Source organism: Palaemon carinicauda, chromosome 25, assembly GCF_036898095.1.
Source record: "Palaemon carinicauda isolate YSFRI2023 chromosome 25, ASM3689809v2, whole genome shotgun sequence".
Taxonomy (NCBI): domain Eukaryota; kingdom Metazoa; phylum Arthropoda; class Malacostraca; order Decapoda; family Palaemonidae; genus Palaemon; species Palaemon carinicauda.
The window spans coordinates 105,216,510-105,240,687 of NC_090749.1; the positions used below are offsets into that span (position 1 = coordinate 105,216,510).

At 36.1% G+C, this 24,178-nt stretch overlaps 1 protein-coding gene across 2 annotated transcripts in view; it reads left to right on the forward strand.

Moving 5' to 3' along the window:
- IP3K1 (inositol-trisphosphate 3-kinase-like protein) overlaps nucleotides 1-24,178 on the forward strand; it is a 53,872-nt gene that overhangs the window by 25,544 nt on the left and 4,150 nt on the right. Inside the window, exons 1-5 of one of the 2 annotated variants that reach the window (XM_068349006.1) lie at nucleotides 17,538-18,745; nucleotides 21,343-21,828; nucleotides 22,276-22,507; nucleotides 23,060-23,190; nucleotides 23,666-23,800. In XM_068349006.1, coding sequence (XP_068205107.1) covers nucleotides 18,611-18,745; nucleotides 21,343-21,828; nucleotides 22,276-22,507; nucleotides 23,060-23,190; nucleotides 23,666-23,800 — 1,119 coding nt within the window. In that variant the 5' untranslated portion in view covers nucleotides 17,538-18,610. Of the gene's footprint in view, nucleotides 1-17,537; nucleotides 18,746-21,342; nucleotides 21,829-22,275; nucleotides 22,508-23,059; nucleotides 23,191-23,665; nucleotides 23,801-24,178 lie in introns of those variants that run through there. The other variant, XM_068349007.1, reaches the window with a different exon arrangement.

The following is a 24,178-nucleotide window of genomic DNA, read 5'->3' on the forward strand; positions in this document are numbered from 1 at the left end:
TGGTTGAATAGTTGAAATTTGAATATATATTTGTCAGAGTCGAGTTTGACTTTTATAATAATAAAAATTTATATTTTATATTTACATACAGTATATATATTAGTATATATATATATATATATATTCATACACACATACATATATATATATATATATATACTATATATATATATATATATATCCATATATATATATGTATGTATATATATATATATATATATACATACATACATACATACAATATATATGGATATATATATATATATATATGTGTGTGTGTGTATATATATATTATATGTATATATATACTAGTGTATGAGACCCGTCAAAAATGATGGCTAAATATTTAGGTAGATAAACACATACAGTTTATGCAATTTGTGGAAAATTGTTGCTCAGTATGACAATATATATATATATATATATGTGTGTGTGTGTGTGTATGTGTGTATACACACACAATTAACAAAGGTTCAACAAGGTTACATATGACGTGTAATACACACCTGTGTGAATTATCCGAATGACGTCACTGGGAACTTATCAATAACATACTTCCAGGAAATGCGAAAACTTCTCTCTCTCTCTCTCTCTCTCTCTCTCTCTCTCTCTCCTATATAAGACCATACATTATCATGGTTATTCTCATGGTTAATGAAAACACATATCTTTATGTGTATGTTTGTATCTCAGGCTGTTTGTAAAATCTGACGTTTGACTGGTATTAAATGCGTTCACAACTTGTATCAAAGGCGTTGACAACTTGTATTAAACTCGTTTAGAACTTGTATCAAATGTGTTGACAACTTGTATTTAAGGCGTTAATAACTTGTATTAAACACGTTGACAACTTGTATCAAACGCGTTAACAACTTAGATTAAATGAATTGATAACTTGTATCAAACGCGTTAACAACTTAGATTAAATGAATTGATAACTTGTATCAAACGCGTTAACAACTTAGATTAAATGAATTGATAACTTGTATCAAACGCGTTAACAACTTAGATTAAATGAATTGATAACTTGTATCAAACGCGGTTAACAACTTAGATTAAATGAATTGATAACTTGTATCAAACGCGGTTAACAACTTAGATTAAATGAATTGATAACTTGTATTAAATGCATTGATAACTTGTATCAAACGCGTTATCAACACGTATTACGCATGTTGATCCACAACAAAAACCAGTTTTTCTAGATAATACTCTACATAATTCCATCCACAAATAAAACCAGTTTTTCCATCCACAAATAAAACCAGTTTTTCCATCCACAATAAAACCAGTTTTTCTAGATAATACTCCACATAATTCCATCCACCAAATGAAACCAGTTTTTCCCATCCACAAATAAAACCAGTTTTTCCATCCACAAATAAAACCATTTTTTCTAAATAATACTCCACATAATTCCATCCACAAATAAAACCAGTTTTTCACCTTTACAAAATAAATAAACCAAAACAGCCCAAGAGAGGTGAAAGGCCCTGACTGTTTGCAGCACATTGCAATACGAAGCCATGCGTATGCAATAGGCAAGCAGTTGCCATATGGTGGGTGTTTGTATTTTTTTTTATTTTTCGCATGTGATTGTAAGCACGTAGGCACTTTTAGTGCTTGTCAATGCTTGCGTTTGCTTTTGTTGGTTTAATGGGGTCACTTGTTTGTCTTATAAGATGAATTTGATGGGTGTAATAATAATAATAATAAATAATATTCTTCCACATGTTTTGGTCATTTAAATGTTTCAGATTAAAATGTTTGTTGTTTTCGTAAACAAGTAAACAAACACACACACACATGCATATATATTATATATATATATCAATGCATAAAATGCCCTACATTATAAGTCACTTAAATTGCACCCCCCAGCACTTCGAATAAAAGAGCACTCTATTGAAGGACGTCTCAAGTCGAAGGCAATTGCAAGAGACACTTAAAAGACATCCTTAAAATACTTAAAATACTTAAAAGTTCACCGAGAGATTTTTTTATGATGATTGAAAGCATTTTTCTCGAGAGAATCTTCAATATTGGAAATTGCATTACCTGAGGATGCTCACTGGAGAGAGAGAGAGAGAGAGAGAGAGAGAGAGAGAGAGAGAGTTACAAGGATTTTGGATGTGTCGAAGACTTTTTAGTCCATCCGCAGAGACTCCATTTGCTCTTTGGTAGAGCGATTTAACTGAAGCATTGAGAGAGAGAGAGAGAGAGAGAGAGGAGAGAGAGAGGGGGGGGAGAAAACCGCCTCTCAGTAGGAATCCCTTCAATGTCCTCAAGCTCCAAAAACGGCTTCAAATTGGAATCCTTTGAAGCTAGGTAGACCTCACAGTCTCGAGATTCTCTTCTTGGGGGAGAGAGAGAGAGAGAGAGAGAGAGAGAGAGAGAGAGAGAGGACCACCTCTCAGTAGGAATCCCTTCAATGTCCTCAAGCTTCGAAAACGGCTCCAAACTCGAATCCTTGAAGCTAGGAAGACCTTACAGTCTCGAGATTCTCTTTTTGAGAGAGAGAGAGAGAGAGAGAGAGAGAGAGAGAGAGAGAGGGGGGGGGGGAGAAAACCGCCTCTCAGTAGGAATCCCTTCAATGTCCTCAAGCTCCAAAAACGGCTTCAAATTGGAATCCTTTGAAGCTAGGTAGACCTCACAGTCTCGAGATTCTCTTCTTGGGGAGAGAGAGAGAGAGAGAGAGAGAGAGAGGAGAGAGAGAAAGAGAGAGAGAGAGAGAGAGAGAGAGAAAAAAAAATACCACCTCTCAGTAGGAATCCCTTCAATGTCCTCAAGCTTCGAAAACGGCTCCAAACTCGAATCCTTGAAGCTAGGAAGACCTTGCAGTCTCGAGATTCTCTTCATGAGAGAGAGAGAGAGAGAGAGAGAGAGAGAGAAATAATATAAAAAGATATTAAAGAATAAATTAACATATGAGAGAGAGAGAGAGAGAGAGAGAGAGAGAACTGCCTCTCAGTAGGAGTCCCTTCAATGTCCTCAAGCTCCAAAAAACGGCTTCAAATTGGAATCCTTTGAAGCTAGGTAGACCTCACAGTCTCGAGATTCTCTTCTTGAGAGAGAGAGAGAGAGAGAGAGAGAGAGAGAGAGAGGGGGGGGGGGGGGGGGGAGGAAAACCGCCTCTCAGTAGGAATCCCTTCAATGTCCTCAAGCTCCAAAAACGGCTTCAAATTGGAATCCTTTGAAGCTAGGTAGACCTCACAGTCTCGAGATTCTCTTCTTGGGAGAGAGAGAGAGAGAGAGAGAGAGAGAGAGAGAGGGGGGGGGAGAAAACCGCCTCTCAGTAGGAATCCCTTCAATGTCCTCAAGCTCCAAAAACGGCTTCAAATTGGAATCCTTTGAAGCTAGGTAGACCTCACAGTCTCGAGATTCTTCTTCTTGGGAGAGAGAGAGAGAGAGAGAGAGAGAGAGAGAGAGAAAATACACCACTCTCAGTAGGAATCCCTTCAATGTCCTCAAGCTTCGAAAACGGCTCCAAACTCGAATCCTTGAAGCTAGGAAGACCTTGCAGTCTCGAGATTCTCTTCTTGGGAGAGAGAGAGAGAGAGAGAGAGAGAGAGAGAGAGAGAGAGAAAATACCACCTCTCAGTAGGAATCCCTTCAATGTCCTCAAGCTTCGAAAACGGCTCCAAACTCGAATCCTTGAAGCTAGGAAGACCTTGCAGTCTCGAGATTCTCTTCATGAGAGAGAGAGAGAGAGAGAGAGAGAGAGAGAATCGGCCCTCTCAGTAGGAATCCCTTCAATGTCCTCAAGCTCCAAAGACGGCTCCAAATTGAAATACTTTGAAGCTAGGAGGACTTCACAGTCTCGAGATTCTCTTCTTGAGAGAGAGAGAGAGAGAGAGAGAGAGAGGAGAGAGAACTGCCTCTCAGTAGGAGTCCCTTCAGTGTCCTCAAGCTCCAAAAACGGCTCCAAATTGAAATCCTTTGAAGCTAGTAGGACCTCGCAGTCTCGAGATTCTCTTCTTGAGAGAGAGAGAGAGAGAGAGAGAGAGAGAGAGAGAGACCTTATCTATCGCGGACACGTTTTTGGGGGGAAGCCCAGTTTGGCCTATTGATAAGCCAATCTTTATCTAATGTTATCTTAATAAACACTTTGGGAAGGACAACACGAAGACATACCGACACAGAGGTATTGGGGGAGAGAGTTATTAAGGGTTTGTGTATTATTATTATTATTATTATTATTATTATTAGCTAAGCTACAACACTAGTTGGTAAAGCAGGATGCTATAAGGCATACAAGCGCTCCAACAGAGAAAAATAGCCCCAGTGAGGAAAGGAAATAAATGAAATAAACTACAAGTAAAGTAATGAAGACTTGTAATATAATGATTTAAAACAGTAAGAACATTAAAATAGATCTTTCATTTATAAACTATAAAAAATGGACTTATGTCAGCCTGTTTAACATAAAAACATTTGCTGCAAGTTTGAACTTTTGAAGTTCCACCGATTCAAACTGCCCGATTAGGAAGATCATTCCACAACTTGGTCACAGCTGGAATAAAACTTCTAGAATACGGTGTAGTTTTAAGGGCCTGGCTATTAGAATTAACTGAATCCCTAATATTACAGAGAGGATGGAGCTGTCGGGGAAGATCTGAATGCAAAGGATGATCAAAATTATGAAAAATCTTATGCAACATGCATAAAGAACTAATTGAACGACGGTGCCAGAGATTAATATCTAGATCAAGCGTAAGAATTGAATTATTTAAAGTTTTTCAGGCATCCTGACATCTAATCAAGCGTAAGAAATAGTTTATTTTGACGTTTGAGAAGTGAGGGTTCTTGCAACCGCATCCCATGAAGATTTGTACATGGAAATTAAAATTCTAAAGCTGAATATGTCAACGTTTTAGAGGTTTTAAAGGCTTAAAGGTCACTCATGAATGGCAGAGGGCAAGGGACAGTGACAACACCCAAAGCCTCCTCTCCACCCAAGCTAGGACCCAAGGATGACCAGGCAATGGCTACTGATGACTCATCAAGTAGACCTATAGGTTCCCCCAAACCCCCGCTCATCCTTATCCTAGAAGGATAGTGAGGGTTGCAGACGCCACAGAAAACTATTCAGCTTGTGCGGGTCTCGAACCCCTTTCCAGAAGAATGCCAGGCAAGGAAGTATCTAATACACTACCAAAGCTACTACAGCTTATTCAACAAACACACATCATATAAAAAATACCTTATATGAATGTAGAAACAGAAAATTGAAAAAGAATCTGGATTTTGAAGGTTGGTTTACTAAACTATCAAACCGGATAGCTCTGGATGTTGTGACCAGATCTAACCGGTTAACTCTGGATGCTGTGACCAGATCAAACCGATTAACTGTTAATGTTGTTACTATAGTCCATTTCTTTTAGCGAGTCATATTTGCACCGACTCGCAACGGTGCTCTTTGTAGCTCGGAAAAGTTTCCTGGTCGCTGATTGGTTAGAATTATCTTGTCCAACCAATCAGCGATCAGGAAACTTTTCCGAGCTAAAAGGGCACCGCTGCGAGTCGGTGCAAATATGACTCGCTAAAAGAAATGGACTATAGATCTAACTGGTTAACTCTGGATGATGTGACCAGATCTAACTGGTTAACTCTGGATGATGTGACCAGATCTAACTGGTTAACTCTGGATGATGTGACCAGATCAAACCGGTTAACTCTGGATGATGTGACTAGATCAAACCAGTTAACTCTGTATGTTGTGACCAAATGTAACCGGTTAACTCAGGATATTGTGACTAGATCTAACTGGTTAACTCTGGTTCCTGTGACTAGATCTAACTGGTTAACTCTAAATGTTGTTACTAAAGTCAATTCTTTTTAGTGAGGCAGATTTGCACCGACTCGCAGGGGGTGCCCTTTTAACTCGGAAAAATTTCCTGATCGCTGATTGGTTGGACAAGATAATTCTAACCAATCAGATAGCAAGAAATTTTTCCGAGCTAAAAGGGCACCGCTGGGAGACAGTGCCAATGCGCCTCATTAAAAAAATTGAATATAGATCTAACAGGTTAACTCAGGATATTGTGACTAGATCTAACCAGTTTAACTCAGGATACAGTGACTAGATCAAACCGGTTAACTCAGGATATTGTGACTAGATCTAACCGGTTAACTCTGGATATTGTGACTAGATCTAACCGGTTAACTCAGGATATTGTGACTAGATCTAACCGGTTAACTCAGGATATTGTGACTAGATCTAACCGGGTCATCTCTCTCAAAATCACTTGGCAACAAGCAAAACAGTGAAACACACAAAACAAACGAACAAACCATCTCTGATAATTGAACTTACCTCTATCTTCTTCCATATGATAAATTTCTCACAGATCTATTTATACAGCTGTTGTAAGTCCCACGGCCCAACCCCGGGGTGTGACTGGGCCTCCTGCCCCAACACCAGGCCATGGAGCCTTAAATGCAACAATTCCAAAATAATGGCAAGAGTCTCTCTCTCTCTCTCCTCTCTCTCTCTCTCTCTATGTAAGTCAATCATTCACTTACCTCTGAGGGGGAGTTTTGTGAGGTAGTAAGTAGTCTGGCGTCTTGGCTTTTTATTGGAGTAGAAACTGTCTCGTTGAAGTTGATTTTTTTGTTCAGTTTGATGGCCCTGTATCACAATAGAATAATTGGGATTGATTTGAGTGGAATAGAGATTTAGTTAGAGTATATATATATATATATGGCTGTCTTTAGCTAGTACAGCTATATATATATATATATATATAGCTGTACTAGCTAAAGACAGCCATACTAGGTTGGTTTGCTATGAGTGATCAGTTGAGAATCTCCTACTATCATCTGTCCGAAGTTTGCCAGCGTGGTGGGTGATGAAAACTAGCCAAACCCAAGGCATGGATAGGGACATGTCTGAGGCCATTGTCCTGCAGTGGAATAGAAATGGTTGCATTTGTTGTTTTATATATATATATACACAGTTGACACAGAAGTGCATTCAAGATACGTGCTAATGGCGCAGTTTGTGTGGTAGAGTTCGCCTTGTTGCCAATGAGCTTCGTTGTTGGTCATTTGAAGAGGCCAATGTTGTGTAAGTTTCAGTGGCAAAAATTGAGATATATATTTCAGCAGCTCTTCTAGTAGAAGGCCTCTCCAGAATCAAACCATTGTTTTCCAGGCTTGTGTAGTGCCTTAGCCTCTGTATTATGGTCTTCCATTGTCTTGGGGTAGAGTTCTCTTGCTTGAGGGTACAATTAGGCATACTATTCTATCTGTTTCCCTTATTTTCTTTCATCACAGGACTTATTTTCCATGTTTATAGCCATTATAGGGCTTATAGCATCCTGCTTTTCCAACTAGGGTTGTAGCTTAGCAAGTAATGCTAATAATGAAAATATTGATTATGTATTTTAGCTGACTGACTAAAAAGGTTCACTGTAATCAGTGTTGAAAATCATTTGCTTAAGAAAATGTTTCGATTGGTTGTCTAGCTCGAGTCTATATAGCTACTGTAAGGGGTATGTTTCACTGGGATATTGGAATCTGTGAGCTCCAAGTTTATACCCATGAGAGACAAATGGTTGACCGCAAGAGTACTTAGTAGCTATGTCTTCAATAGCATAACTCGCGTACACACCATGATCGGAAGTGCTCACTTGAGCCATAGAAGTAGTAGTTTCGTCTTCAACTGTCAGCGTGCAACAACCCCTCTGGTCTGTGATCAAAAGATAACATCTTTGTCAGAAGATTTTCACTTAAAGTGCCCCCTGAATTCTGGCAAAAAACTTTGACTGAACTTTATTTTAGTGATTGGCAACGAAATAGAATTTGATTGAAATAGGTTCCCATTACTGGCAACGTGTGATTTTAATTTGAAAGAAATCCAGATGTAGATAAATAACCTTACTTGAGTGTAGTTCGTCTCTTATTTTCCAATTTTCCCTTAAGGCTCTTCCATTTAAGCTGTCCACCTCCTTTGGTTTTGCCAGGTACAATGTCTAGTTTACTACACTATAGCACAATACTTGCATTTTGATAAGCCAGCTTCTTACCTTTTATAGGTACCTGTCAACACCAAGTTTTTAAAAATCGCCTGCTTCCCCGAAATCTCCCTGCCAGTCTAGACGAGCGCATCCCTCCACCTGCTTGCCAAAACCCGTCGCGCAATCACCTCGCGTCCTCTGAAGGTCCTCTTCTCCCTCCAGAGGCCCTCTGAAGGTCCTTCCCTCCCGTCAAAGGCGCAGAAAACCCAACAACAGACCCTCCACTTATTGTGGCACTCCTTAAGAAAATATTACGATGAAGTGGCCGCTTCAACTTCGCAGTGAATCAAGTGGGTCCACTTGTGACAGCCCTAGCTGGCCGGGTGAAGGTGGCACGGTGGGGGTCATCGTTTGGTGGGGGAGGGGAGCGAGAGGGGCCATCATTTGGGGGTAGGGGGGTTTGGTAGGGGATGAGGGGAAGGGGGGTTTTAGTAGTGCAGTCTGAAGGGCTTGAGAAGGCCAAAGTATCCCAGGTGCATATCTGATGTAAACAAACTGAGTTTCCTGTTTTTGTTTGTTTTTATTTGATAGACTTTTCCTTTGCTAATTTTTGTCCTGTTTCCCCTTTTGGAGGGATTGGTCCTAGGCGGGGCTACCTGACATGTCTGTTAACTGTCTCCACATCTTAACACCAGAGATGCCCCATGAATATGTTTTAATACAACAACAGCAAATACAGCTGTATGTAGTCCACTACAAGACAGAGGCCTTAGACATGTCCTCTTCAAGTCTGGTGTTTGGCCAGTTTTAATCATCAATCTATCCACTGCGGATTGGTGATGGTGGGAGACTTGTCTTATTGCTCACCTCACCACCAAACCAACCTAGTATGTATGGCCCTGACTAGTACAGCTTTTCTGATCATGGCGATCCACAAATCCTTTCACCACGTTAAGGGTGTGCTACAATTATAATCATTAAGAATATTATTATAAAATGTTGATTTATGAGGGAAATGATAAAGATTGGGTGATGTGTTTAATAAGGAGGCCTAGAAAAATAACATTTTTAGTATGCAGATGATGATACTCTCTTTGAATTATTATTATTATTATTATTACACGAGAAAAGCATGAACTATATTTATATACAAACAATAACAAAAAAAATAAAACGCTAAACTCGCCTACAAACGAAGATTAAATGAGTATAAAAGCGAAGGTATCAAATATGACACAAACCGGTTTCTCTATGACGTCATCGGAGGGGGAACTGTAGAAGCCAGTAGCCAATGTGGAGGGAGAACTGTTTAGACGCGAAAGGGGGGTGGGTGGGAGGATTACTCTTGATAGATAAGAGAGAGAGAGAGAGAGAGAGAGAGAGAGAGAGAGAGAGAAGGGACCTAGACACAACTTTGGTAGACCGAGAGAAGCCGTTTTTGTAATGTATGGGTCTAGTTAAATGCTTTGTCTGTTTATAGTGTGTGGAGAGAGAGAGAGAGAGAGAGAGAGAGAGAGGACGTAGGCACCACATTGGTAGACTGAGAGAAGCCGTTTTTGTAATGTATGGTCTAGTTAAAGGCTTGGTTTGTTTATAGTGAGAGAGAGAGAGAGTGAGACTCTACACCTAGTCTCAAGACTTAGACTCATATTCGGAGAGAGAGAGAGAGAGAGGAGAGAGAGAGAGAGAGAGAGAGAAAGATAAGGACAGCTAGACTCAAGACCTAGACTCATATTCGAGTAGACAGAAACACTGAATTTAAACCCCCTCTATTTAAGGGAGTAGGTCTAGCTAGGGGTCTTGGTCTATGAAGGGGGTATTAGAAGAGGACCTCTAGGGTCCTTAGGGAGGGAGGGAGGGAGGGAGGGGGAGACCGAAACAAGGGAGGGGGGAAGGATTAAGACCAGGGAGAATAGGAGAACCAAGTTGCCAACTTCCAACCATAACCAACACCGTTTTGGGTCCTCAGTTTTGAAACGAAGCATTTACTAAAGTGGTTCTATCAGTTTTCTTTTCTTTTCTATCGGGAATTGTGACTAATTACCGGATTTTGATTAATAATTATCTAGGTAATTATGCTGGTTGTTCTTTAATTTAGTAGAGGGAAGGACATTATTGCTTGCCTAAGCTTAGTTATTATGAAGAAATTGCTTTAGTACTATTTTTTTCTACAGGTAAGTTTTCTCTCAATTTCATAAAATGTATTTCATTACATGTAATTTATTTCCTTCATTTGAAATTTTAATTATGGACAATTGCCTATTTTATTTACATTTAAAAATATTATTTGTTATTCTGCTGATACTTATGTATATATATATATATATATATATACAGTATATATATATTTCCATTTACTTTATATTTTGTAATAATTTTCATATAAATATATATTATACATAATTATATGATATTCAGTATTCTACATATTTTGCAAATTATATATATATATATATATATATATATAACAACAACAAATGCAGCCATTTCTAGTCCACTGCAGGACAAAGGCCTCAGTCATGTCAATTCATGTCTGGAGTTTGGGCAGTTTTTAATCACCACGCTGGTGATAGTGGGAGATTTTTGTCTTATAGCTCACAACAAACCAACCTAGTATGGGTGGCCCCTGACTAGTAAAAACATTTTGATTAATATAACTATGTTGCTCTAATTTGTGAATTATGTAAATGGTGGGTTAGTCGACTGCTGTGAATTGGTGGATCCAGGTTCGATCCCCGGCTATCGCTCATTATGCCATCCAGCTAATTGGTACTGGGACCAAGGTGAAAAGGTTGTGGGGCAAAACTTAATATTAATAATTGAAAATTAATATTTCCAGAATTATTTCTAAATGTGTTAAACAAGCTTCTACTGATGCTAAGAAAGTGAATGTGTCGGTAACTACGTCTTATGTTTCACAAGAGCCATCCACTTTACGCTCCTCAGTGCTTGAAAAATAAGTTAGTACTGAATTTACGTAATTTATTTAACGCGTTTAATATTTGCGCCTGGATTGCTTCGCGCGAAATTTTCTTCCTGTCAATTTTTATTTTACGGCAAATTATTTGAATATTTAATTTTATTTAATACTTAATCATGCTTTTTTATAATACTTCTTGCTTACAAGAATAAACTCCTGTATAATTATTGGTGAAAATTCTTCCCCACGAAAATAACTTCTCACCAAAACATAATTCCTGTGTAAGATTACTTCCCGTGTGACCAGTCCCGCGAAAATAACTTCCAACCAAAAGGTAATTCCTTCGAAAGCTATTTTGGCGCTAAAAATGACTCATTGAAGTTAAAAAGGATATTTCTTTAACCAGGAGGAAGTTATGCAAATTAACCCATTTTAATTATAGTAAACTGAATAAACTAGTTTTATTTGATTTCCATTAAATATTACAACATTTATTAGATTATATTTAACATGGGATGTCATTTGATTACGGTTGACTAAGACTATACACTCTCATTTGATTGTTTTACACTGAATCCACCTTGTGACCTTTTGTTTTGCTCCAGTCTCGCTTCAACTCTTTAGGGACAAGAACCACAATCTCTTTTCCCCAGACTCCAACTGACGCAAAAACTTATTTATTACTTTTACGGACCTAGCAAACGTGTGCTGATTGCTTTTTAACCTCTCGGTAGAGCCAATGATTGGAGATGATAGTTTTTATATACTTTTAATTATGTTGATTTTTGGGAATAATTATTATCTAATGTATTTTGGTTATTTTCTATTATTATTATTATTATTATTATTATTATTATTATTATTATTATTATATGTACAGTATATATATATATATATATATATATATATTATATATATATACGAAATATTTATTTTTAAGCGAATATTAAATCTTTAAAATTATTTAATTTACAGAAATATCTTTTGGTAAATATTTTTAACATAATATTTTTTTTTAACGAAAAGTTTATTTTAGGTATTTATTTCTAAAGAAATATTATTTTGAATTTTTGTGTGTGAAAATTTATTTTTAAACTATTTATTCTTTAAAATTTCTTATTTTCTAAATATTCTATGTATCTATTTTTAAATATTTATTTATTTTGAATATTTATTTTTTAAATTTTAATTTTCAAGAAATTTGTTTTTGAATAATATCAATTTTAAATAATGTTTATTTTAAATATTTATTGATATTAATTATTCAAATGAATATTTATTTTGAATATTTATTTAATTATTTCAAATATTTATAAAGAACTTTCTGTTTTGAAATAATATCGATTCTTTAAAAAAGTAATTCAAATATTTAAATTATTTATATTTTAAGAAGCATTTAATTAATTTAATCATAGAAATATCAATTTAAATACCCTATTTATACAAATATTTAAAAATATGTTATTGATGTTAATATTATTAACTGATTTTAATGTATATTATTATTATTATTATTATTATTATTATTATTATTATTATCACTAATGTAGATAAATAAAAAATTCTCTCTCTCTCTCTCTTTCGTCTTCAATAGGTTGCCAATTTTTATTTTTTTACACATTTTATTTTATATAAGTATTCATACTTGGCTTTATTCATATTATAATAGCTGTGAGTAATATGTGCGTGAGAGAGAGAGAGAGAGGAGAGAGAGAGAGAGAGAGCAAAATAAAACAACCAAAAAAAGAGTGTGACAGCAAACATATAAAAAACATATGTCCTTGTTTGTGTCCGTTTGTTTTTTTCATTTGCTTGTCGTTCAAGGAAGTCCTTATAGATAGGTGTGATACAATCTCTCTCTCTCTCTCTCTCTCTCTCTCTCTCTCTCTCTGGTTAAGTGGTTAGAACGTTCAACTATTTCACAGAGACAAACTGTATCCTTATCTCGTTAGAGAAAGACAGAATGTATCCTAATTTCGACAGAGAAAGACAGAATGTATCCTAATTTCGACAGAGAAAGACAGAATGTATCCTAATTTCGACAGAGAAAGACTGAATGTATCCTAATTTCGACAGAGAAAGACAGAATGTATCCTAATTTCGACAGAGAAAGACAGAATGTATCCTAATTTCGACAAAGAAATGCAGAATGTATCCTAATTTTGACAGAGAAAGACAGAATCTATCCTAATTTCGACAGAGAAAGACAGAATGTATCCTAATTTCGACAGAGAAAGACAGAATGTATCCTAATTTCGACAGAGAAAGACAATGTATCCTAATTTTGACAAAGACAGAATGTATCCTAATTTCGACAGAGAAATGCAGAATTTATCCTAATTTTGACAGAGAAAGACAATGTATCCTAATTTTGACAGAGAAAGACAGAATGTATCCTAATTTCGACAGAGAAAGACAGAATGTCTCCTAATTTCGACAGAGAAAGACAGAATGTATCCTAATTTTGACAGAGAAAGACAGAATGTATCCTAATTTCGACAGAGAAATGCAGAATTTATCCTAATTTTGACAGAGAAAGACAATGTATCCTAATTTTGACAGAGAAAGACAATGTATCCTAATTTTGACAGAGAAAGACAGAATGTATCCTAATTTCGACAGAGAAAGACAGAATGTCTCCTAATTTCGACAGAGAAAGACAGAATGTATCCTAATTTTGACAGAGAAAGACAGAATTTATCCTAATTTTGACAGAAAGACAATGTATCCTAATTTCGACAGAGAAAGACATAATTTATCCTAATTTCGACAGAGAAAGACAGAATTTATCCTAATTTCGACAGAGAAAGACAGAATTTATCCTAATTTTGACAGAGAAAGATTGAATGTATCCTAATTTCGACAGAGAAAGACAAAATGTATCCTAATTTCGACAGAGAAAGACAGAATGTATCCTAATTTCGACAGATAAAGACAGAATGTATCCTAATTTCGACAGAGAAAGACAGAATGTATCCTAATTTCGACAGAAATAGACAGAATTTATCCTAATTTCGACAGAGAAAGACAGAATTTATCATAATTTTGACAGAGAAAGATGCAATGCTTCCTAATTTCGACAGAGAAAGACAGAATTTATCCTGATTTTGACAGAGAAAGACTGAATGTATCCTAATTTCGACAGAGAAAGACAGAATTTATCCTAATTTTGACAGAGAAAGACTGAATGTATCCTAATTTCGACAGAGAAAGACAGAATTTATCCTAATTTCGACAGAGAGACTGAATGTATCCTAATTTTGACAGAGAAAGACAAAATGTATCCTAATTTCGATAAAGAAAGACTGAATGTATCCTAATTTCGACAGACAGAAATATATCCTAATTTCGACAGACAGACAGAAATATATCCTAATTTCGACAGACAGACAGAAATATATCCTAATTTCGACAGACAGACTATCCTAATTTCGTCCAATAGACAAAATGTATCCTAATTTCGACAGACACAATGTATCCTGACAGAGAGATTGGTATCTTAATTTCGACACAGACAAAACGTATCATAATTTTGACAAGTAGAGAGACAGAAACATATCCTAATTTCGACAGAATCCAAATCTTGGCAGAGAGATTGTATCCTAATTTCGACAGATTTAATGTGTCATTATTTGCAATGCATATTAATTTCGACAGACAGAATGTATTCGAATTTTAGCATCTTGAATCAATTTATGAAGTAAACAATGTATTTATTTATGTTCGAATTAGATTTCTTAAGTCACTTACAAAAGTAAGATTATTAAGAAAAAAAATTTATACCAAATCCTGTGCTTGGCCCATAATATCCTGTAGGACCCCCCTGTGAGGTCCTGCAGGATATCCTGCTTAAGCAACCTGTTGTTCTTAACCTTCCGGTTGGCTGTGTGAGTTGCAACATTATCTGGGGATGCCGTTGCGAGCCTCTAGGAGTTTATGCAACAAGGATATTCTCTCTCTCTCTCTCTCTCTCTCTCTCTCTCACACCTTCGTATAGGTCAGCTTAACCATATACTTTAATAGGACACTTCTCTCTCTCTCTCTCTCTCTCTCTCTCTCTCTCTCTCTCTCTCGTATAGGTCAGCTTAACCATATACTTTAATAGGATACTTCTCTCTCTCTCTCTCTCTCTCTCTCTCTCTCTCTCCTTCGTATAGGTCAGCTTAACCATATACTTTAATAGGACTGACTCTCTCTCTCTCTCTCTCTCTCTCTCTCTCTCTCACACACAGACACCTGTTCACGCCTTCGGCCACTCCTTGCCCGTGATCCGTATCCGGCCAAGGATACCCAGAATCCTTCGCTAAGTCCGGAATCCTTCTCTGTGTCATTTCCTACGAAGGAAAATGCGTGCGTGGTGGAGTTGACCACTTGTTGTGTGACGCACACGAGTTGCTCAAGAAGGGGCAGTAAGTGGAAGAAAAAATGGAAAAGAAGGGGTATTGTGAGATATTATTATTATTATTATTACTATTATTATTATTATTATTATTATTATTATTATTATTATTATTATTATTATTATTATTATTATTATTATTATTATTATTATAATGTTTTTTATATTAATATCATTATTATTATTATTATTATCATCATCATTTTGTTATTAATATTATTATTATTATTATTGATATTATCATTATATTATAGTTGATATTATTATTATTAATATTATTATTATTATTGATATTATTATTATTATTACTATTATTATTATCATTGATATTATTATTATTATCACTATTATTATTATTATTATCATTATTATTATTATTACACAACAACAACAAATGCAACCACTTCTTAGTCCACTGCAGGACAAAGGCCTCAGACATATTCACTACCACATTGGCCAGCGCTGATTGACGGTGTGAGATCTCCGTCTGATCTCTCACAGCAAACCAACCTAGTATGGGTGACCCTTGACTAGTACAGCTTTCACCATGCAAAAATACAATTTGCTGTATTATAATACAATCAAATACAACATACAGATTTATTAATAGTGATTTTGAAGATGACCATATTATTTGCAACGCCAGTACGAGTTTAGCGACAAATTAATGAACACGAAAATATCTCATTATGGTTTTTTATTTCCTCATTGCATTTCCTCACTGGACAATTTTTCCCTGTTGGAGCCCTTGGGCTTATAGCATCTTGCTTTTCAAACTATGGTTGTAGCTTAAATAATAATAATAATAATCATCATCTCCTACTCCGTGCTTCATAGTCCTCAGCCATATAGTTCTGGGTCTTCCATCTTTTTTTTAATGCCTTTTGGAACCCAGCTAAATGTTTGGTGAACTAATAATAATAATATGGAGTGACGTTGCGAGGCCTACAACGTCATCTTTGAAGATTATATCTCCCAGTTTCCCTGTGGCTGAATTAGACAGTGACTAATTTTGGGGGAAATCCGAATGATAGGGAGGTCTCTTCGTGGAAGAGAGAATGATGTGATTATGTCATGAAGTTGAGACAGAGCTCTCTCTCTCTCTCTCTCTCTCTCTCTGCTTGTGGTCCTCCCCCAGGTCTCTTCAACTCTCTCCAGCTTCGAAAAATGAGAGAGAGAGAGAGAGAGAGAGAGAGAGAGAGAGAGAGAGAGAGAGCGTGCAATGAATATCAGAAAGTTAAAATGAAAATTAGCTGTTTATTATTATTATTATTATTATTATTATTATTATTATCACAATCTAAGCTACAACCCTAGTTTGAAAAGCAAGATGCTTTAAACCCAAGGGCTCCAACAGGGAAAAATAGTCCAGTGAGGAAAGGAAACAAGAAAATAAATAAACTACGAGAGAAGTAATGAGTAATCAAAATGAAATATTTCAAGAACAGTCAAGATAAAGTAGGTCTTTCATTTATAAATTATAAAAACTTTAAAATAACAACTGCTCACAAGGATGGTGAAGTTGCAGCGATCAAAGGGACTAACGAGTTTGAGAGCGGGACTCGAGCCCCAAGTCTGGCGTTCACCACCACGAACATTCTTATCGTTTGAGGTCAGGGGGAAGGTCATAGGTCAAAGGAGAGGTCACTGAGATAAGAAATAAGAGTCTGAAGTTAGATAGATAGGTAGATAGATAGATAGATACACACACACACAGAACAACAACAAATGCTGTCGTTTCTAGTCCACTGCAAGACAAAGGCCTCAGACTTGTCTTTTTATTCAAAACATGGTCTGTCGTTTGTCCAATTCATTACCAAAATGGCCACTGCGTGTTTAAGGTTGGCCGGAGACTATTTATACTGATCTTTCAAAGCAAACCAACCTAGTATAGATAAGCCCTGACTTAGTACAGCTTTTCTGATCATGGCGATACGCAAACCTTTTCACCACGTTAAGGTATTCCCACTCAGAAAAGGTGTTTGTATATATATATATATATATATATATATATATACAATCTCTTACAATGTATGGCCATAAAATAGGTCAACATTTTGGGCATAGTGTCACGTCATCCTTAAATACTTAACCCCCCCCCCCCCCCCTACTGACACATCCGGGAACGCCAACTCTCTCTATACTCATTCTAAGTAAGGGAGAGGGGGTAGGGAGAGCCAGGGAGAGGGGGTAGGGAGAGCCAGGGAAAGGGGGTATACCTCACAGTAAGATAGTCTTAACAGTGTCGCAGTCAGTTCAGTTTCCAGTGAGCCGCTTGGCTGGTTACATTATCGCTCTGTTGTTGTGATATTTACGCTCTACAGGTTGTAATAACCCACTACAACCTTTAATCCATGGATAATACATCCATATCGCTGTGTTGATCCATCTACGGTTGTGCGATAAAGGATAATTTGTGACACTTCAATCAACAATGATAGAAATTAATCGAATTTAGAAACATTGTGTAAATCGAGACGAAATTCCCTATGTGGCAACTCGACTAGATTGTTTTTTTAGTAAATATAATTAATAATTCGTCTTGAATTAATCTTGTCTTGAAACAAGGCTCAAGTGACGTTTTTTTTAAAATGGTTTAAGATTATTTTTCGTGAAGATAGAAAGATTTAATCAAGAAAATAAAGAAAAAAAAACAGAATAGAAATGGAAAAATACTAGCTGGCAACTTTTGAAGAGTTCGTGGTATTGAGATTTGACGTCAAAAGAAGATTTTGGAATCAGAAATTTCCCACAACCATTTCATCAGTGAGAGAAAGATAGAGATTAAGAGAGAAACGTGCCCTAAATGGAGAGATAGATACAGAGAGATAGGAGAGAGAGAGATAAAAAATGCTCCTGAGGACGAAGTATTGATAAGATTATCAAAAGCCTGTGATAAAGTGTTTTATGGTATTTAAGAGGAAAATCCAGTATTTTCTCTAATTCTGGAGTGTGTTGAACGTAGTTATCACGATAACAAACTATTTATCACTTATTTATTTATTAAGTTATTTAAAATATTAACTGTGATTAATTTAAAAAAAAACGTAATTATACGCTGATAAACTCTAAGGTTCCTGCACGCCATATTTCACCATGACAACTTCTATATACGCGTATTTGTGTATTTAAGACGAAATAAATATATTTTAGCGTTAATACACAACTAAACAAAATCAAAATAACATATATTGAACCATATAAAAAAATATAGACAGCTTCTATAGTCAGAAAAGTAAAAAATCCGTAATTATTCTTGAAGTTTTTGAAAATTTTCGTCGACAAAATTCCGTAATTATTTTTGGAGTTTTTGAAAATTTTATCGACAAAATGAAGTCTTGCTGTATTCAAACGGCCCCTTCGAATCTTCTGGAGGGGAAAGAGCCTCCTACGAAGGGCGTGTCCCAATCTTCAGGAAGACCCTCGCAGGACATAGCCATACTAAAGTTCTTTCTGTTACTACAAGTAAGAAGGGCGTTCCGTTTTTCATTAATTAATAATATTTAAATCTCATTTTATTGTTTTTAATTCAAATAATTCTCATTTAATTTCCTTTATAAATTCCCAATTAAATTCTTATTTTCTATTTTTAATTCTTAATAATTCTCATTCAAAATTCTTTATAAATTCCCAATTAAATTCTCATTTTCCATCTTTCATTCCTAAAATTATTCAAATTCCAGTCTGATCCTCGACTGCCCTAAGTTGGAATTCTTGGAATTATATCTAATTCCCATAAATTCCTCACTGTAGTTTCAGGATTCCAACTGAGAGAGAGAGAGAGAGAGAGAGAGAGAGAGAGAGAGAGAGAGACCCGTTTCTTACAAAAGAGATTTTTCCCTACTAGATATATCAGAGCTAGTTTTTTTTCTTAAATACTAGTTAACAGTGCTATTAAAGTTTACTAGCTATACTAGTTCTAGTTTATTCCTAGTGCTAGTAATTATTGTTACCTAAATTCATATAAAGTTAATTTTTTTATTCTTATACGATTAATATGATAGTCGGAAATATATCTTTGGTTTTAATTTTAGCGTTGTCAGGTTCGTTATTTTCAAATTAAAACTCCGCCAATTTTTAATGAATTCGTAAACTTATTTGGCTTTCTTTAAATGGAATTTAATTTAGCGTTCGCTATCAAACCAATTTAGGGATAAAATTGTAAAGAATTATGAACGCATTTGTACCAAGAACTATCGAGTATAAATTGTACCATATATCTTATATATATAACATTATATAAAATCTTAGTAATTAGTAAAATATAATTATTTCGAAAGCACGACACGAAAATATATCTCCGGAAAAAAAAGCTTCAAATATCAACGCTACTTGGAAACAAAGTTGACTTGTCAAACTGGGTTTTACCGGTTTAGTCCGTGAGAATTTAGAGAAATTAAAGAGAGAGAGAGAGAGAGAGAGAGAGAGAGAGAGAGAGAGAGAGAGATTGATTTTGTTGTTTAAGGATGTCTTTGAAGACTTTAGGACTAGGTCTATATTTTAGACAAATGTTAAAATTTATATAATTTTTGCCATGTCTGAAAAGATAACTTGATTTTTCCTTTATCTAAAAAGGAAAACAGTAAAAATTTGTATAATTTTTTTGCTGTATTTATTAAGGAAGATATTGTAATAATTATCAGCATTTTTCCTGTTTTTTTATAAGGGAGAAACATCAAAACATTATCTGGAAAAACTATGGATAAAATCTTTTTAATTGATCATTTCCAAATTTGCATTATAAAGAATTGTATTAAACTGAAATTACGAAATAAAATCAAACCTCTCTCTCTCTCTCTCTCTCTCTCTCTCTCTCTCTCTCTCATCTTTAATTTAGCTCAATTCGTAGGCCAAACCTGTAAAATTTAGCTAGAGAGAGAGAGAGAGAGTGATTAAACACAAACACATTATATATATATATATATATGTGTGTGTGTGTGTGTGTGTGTATGTGTGTGTGTGTGTACATTAAGATATCTTTATCAATATAATTAGTATTCACATTAAGCTTCAATTTGATATGGCAATTAAGCTCTCTCTCTCTCTCTCTCTCTCTCTCTCTCTCATACTAAATATCACAAATCTAAAATTAAAACTTTTATCCAATTCTCAATGTTAAACAGGAATATACTAATTCTCACGGACTTCGATTTAAAATCTTAAAATACTGCAAAGAAAATGGAAATATTAACATGACATAGGCCTACTGTACCAAAAGTCTTATTAAATTAAGCTAAAAATAGTAATATTGACATGACATAGGCCTAATGTACCGAGAGTCTTATTAAATTAAGCCTATTTTTAGTCATCATCTATATACTAAATATCACGGACATCAAACCCTCACTATTACACACACACACACACACTCACACCTGGTTTAAGTATCTGTGACGTCAATGGAAAACCCATTTGAAAAAAGCTCAGGTGAACTGAACAGATGTTCTCAAAATACGATTTTTTTTCTACGCATTGAATTTGACATTTTTCGAATATGTAGTTTTAATCATTATCGGTTCATAGCGAGTTGTGTCTCTCTCGTGGTTTAAATCAAGTGATTTTCATCTTCAACGGTTTAAATGTGTTTAATGTATACATATATTTCATGTATATTTTATTTCTATTTCATATGAATGACCAAAATTTACCTTATAAATCAAGTGATTTTATTTTGAAGCATATAAATGTATATTTGTATTCATATGTTTCCTATACATTTTATTTCTGTCATAAAGATAATTAAAGTTTTTACTTTTTATTTCTTATATATTTTTCCCCATATATATTTTACCAAAGTTTTCCATGTATGATTACAGTATACCAAAAACTATTATTTTCTGTATATATTTTTCTATTTCATAAAGATTACAAAAGTTTTTCATCTACAAGCGTACTATAAACTTTATTTCCTGTATATCTTAATTCTTTTTCATATAAATGGCAAAACTTTTCCATATACGAATGCACTAAAAACTTTTCGTGTATTTTTTTTCTTTAAATTTCATATAAATAACCGAAGTCTTTCATGTACGAGCATACTAAAAACCATCTTTTCATTGCAGGTCAGCGGAGAACGGAAGGCGGAGATCGAAAAGCTCCTGTTAGGTGCCGTCGGCTTCAAACCACACAAGGACTCCAAGGGCCACCACCACTCCTCGGAGGCCAACCAGCAACGGCTCCATTTGGAGTCCCACTCGGCGACAGCCGAAGCGGACCAGGCCCCACACCCGAAGTCCTCGAGCAAGCGGTCGTCTCTCACCAGGCGATGGAGGAAGCCGTCCTTGAAGAAGAAGAGTAGCGAGGAGGACCACAATGCCACAACGTCTCCCAAGTCCTCTTCCTCGGCCTCGAACTCCACCACGTCGTCGTGTGACTCGTCCTCCTCCGTCAAGTCCGTGCAGAGCTCCCCGTCGCCCAATCACGATGTGCAGATTCCCAACTCCAACGTCCCTGCTAACGGTCGCCTCAACATGGACGCCAGTGAAGCAGCCTTTGCAAACGATTGCGCTGGGGAGAGCGACATGTCCATGCTACAGAGGTTAGCCTTGGTGAGTGTATAGTCTCTTTTTATACTTGAGTAGATGTGTCTGACCTTTTACAGGTAATACTTGTAGTCCTGTGTTACCTATTAGACCTCAAATCAGTGGCTTTCTGATGGAATAGTTTTTGTTACTAAGTTTAGGTTTCTTTCTCAAGTCGAACCTTTAGTCATAAGACCCTTACTTTATTTCGTTTTGTGTTAGAACATTTTGTTGGGTATTGGAAGATTCTTACACCAATTTGTTTTGAATCATAAGACCCTAAAGACATCTTGTTTGGAGTCGTGAGACGCGTAAGACATTTTGTTTCGAGTCGTAAGACCCTTAAGACAACTTTGCTTCGAGTCAAAAGACCCTAACAACACTTTGTTTTGTGTGTCGAGATCATTACGACATATTGTAACCGCATAAAAACATAGTGTCCAGAAAGACTCAGTTTAACCTTCCCTTTTCCAGAACGCCCTCAACCTGACTGCGCCGGCTTCTTCCGTCTTGCTGAATAATCGTCGCAACAACTGGATACAGCTGTCTGGCCACCCTGGGTCCTTGGCCCCAGCAGGTCCCGGCACGATATGGAAGAAGAGGGGTCCGGAGCCCGTTGAGACGGAAGCCTACAAGGCGCTTGCCACAGACCCCGCCAGGGAAATAACGCCGACTTTCTTCAGGGAGATAAAATATCAAGAAGAATGTATCCTTTTCTATACTGCTGGTCTTGTATCTTTTGGAGAGGGGTTGAGTGATGTTGATTTTGATATTTTGAGAGGAATGACTGCCTTCCTAAAGGTATATTTCATATTGGTATTTTCCGATTAATTGGAAGAAAGTATTGCATTGGGAATTACCGTAATATTAGTCGCCTTACGAACAGTAGCACGATACTTTGCTTGTGACCCGGCTCTAAAATAGACCTTTCATCCTTTGAAATAGGAACGTTTTGGTGGTTTGTATCGCTAAGAAAAGTACGAATTACTCTCATAATTGGTTACGTTAGGTTAAAATTGTTACTTACCGTTTTTAAATTTGGTTACATGAAGGTTAAAATTGTTACTTGCCAGACAAATAGTTACTGGAGTACAAAGAATTATCTTTACAAATTTATTTTTCACTTGATCTTTACCCTGGTTAAGAAAGCCCATTTTTTCCTATTTTGTGGGGGATAAAAACATCGAGTAAAATAGACTTTTAACTAGTCGAGATCCTCTGGTTTCCCGTTGACATTTCCTTGACGGCCATAATACAGATTTCATAGAGATGGGTGATCTGCTGTACAGCTTTCACAACCCGTGTGTCATGGACATCAAGATGGGGACCCGGACATTTCTGGAGACGGAGGTCTCCAACACCACTGCTCGTCACGATCTCTACGAAAAGGTGGGTCGAATGGTTTTGCGTTGACTCCCTATCACTACTTGATGTAACAAAATAAATTCCATAAACAATTTAATTTGAAATTAGCAAAATTTCTTATTGTACAAGTTCCCAGCATAACAGTTCTGACTTTACACCATTTATCCTTAAATATTAAACGCTAAAATAATAATCAATATTAAGCCATTCTGTAAAATAATGAAGAAGTATTGTACTTGACACTTATTATTATTATTATTACTACTAGCTAAGCTACAACCCTAGTTTGTAAACGAGGATGCTATAAGCCTAAGGGCTCCAACAGGGGAAAAATAGCCCAGTGAAGAAATGAAATAAGAAAAGAGTTAGGATAGCGTGCCTATGTGTACCCTCAAGCAAAAGTAAGAGTTCAGTCTATATGGAAGAACGGAAGGTTTAGAATTGCCTGTATAGTAAATGCAGACACAATTAATATTTACAAGTTCTCCAATCTTCACAGATGATCAAAGTCGATGCCTCGGCGCCAACCAGCAAGGAGAAGGAAGAGAAGGCCGTCACCAAGTTGCGGTACATGGACTTCCGCGACAAGATGAGCTCTTCTCGATCCCTCGGGTTCAGGATTGAAGCCTTGAAGGTAAACGACCCTAAAATTCCTTCTCTCTCGCTGTCTTTCTCTCTCTATTTTAAATTCAAAGTTCGAATGCCTCATTGGAAGAGATTTGTCACTGTCAGCTTTCAAAAGAATGGCGGCAACGTAAAGGAAGGCTTACCGCCCTTTCCATTTCTTTCATATTGACCTGTACACGTATAGTAAAATTAAGTACAGGATTTGTTAGTTAAGACTTTCAACTTCTTACTTCTCAAGACTTTCTTCAACTTCATATACTTTCCTTAAGACTTTCTTAACTTTTTTATTTCTCAAGAGTTTATTCAACTTTGCTCCTCATGACTATTCAACTTCAACTTAAACTTTTTTAAACTCTCATGACTTTATTGATCTTCTTTCATCTTA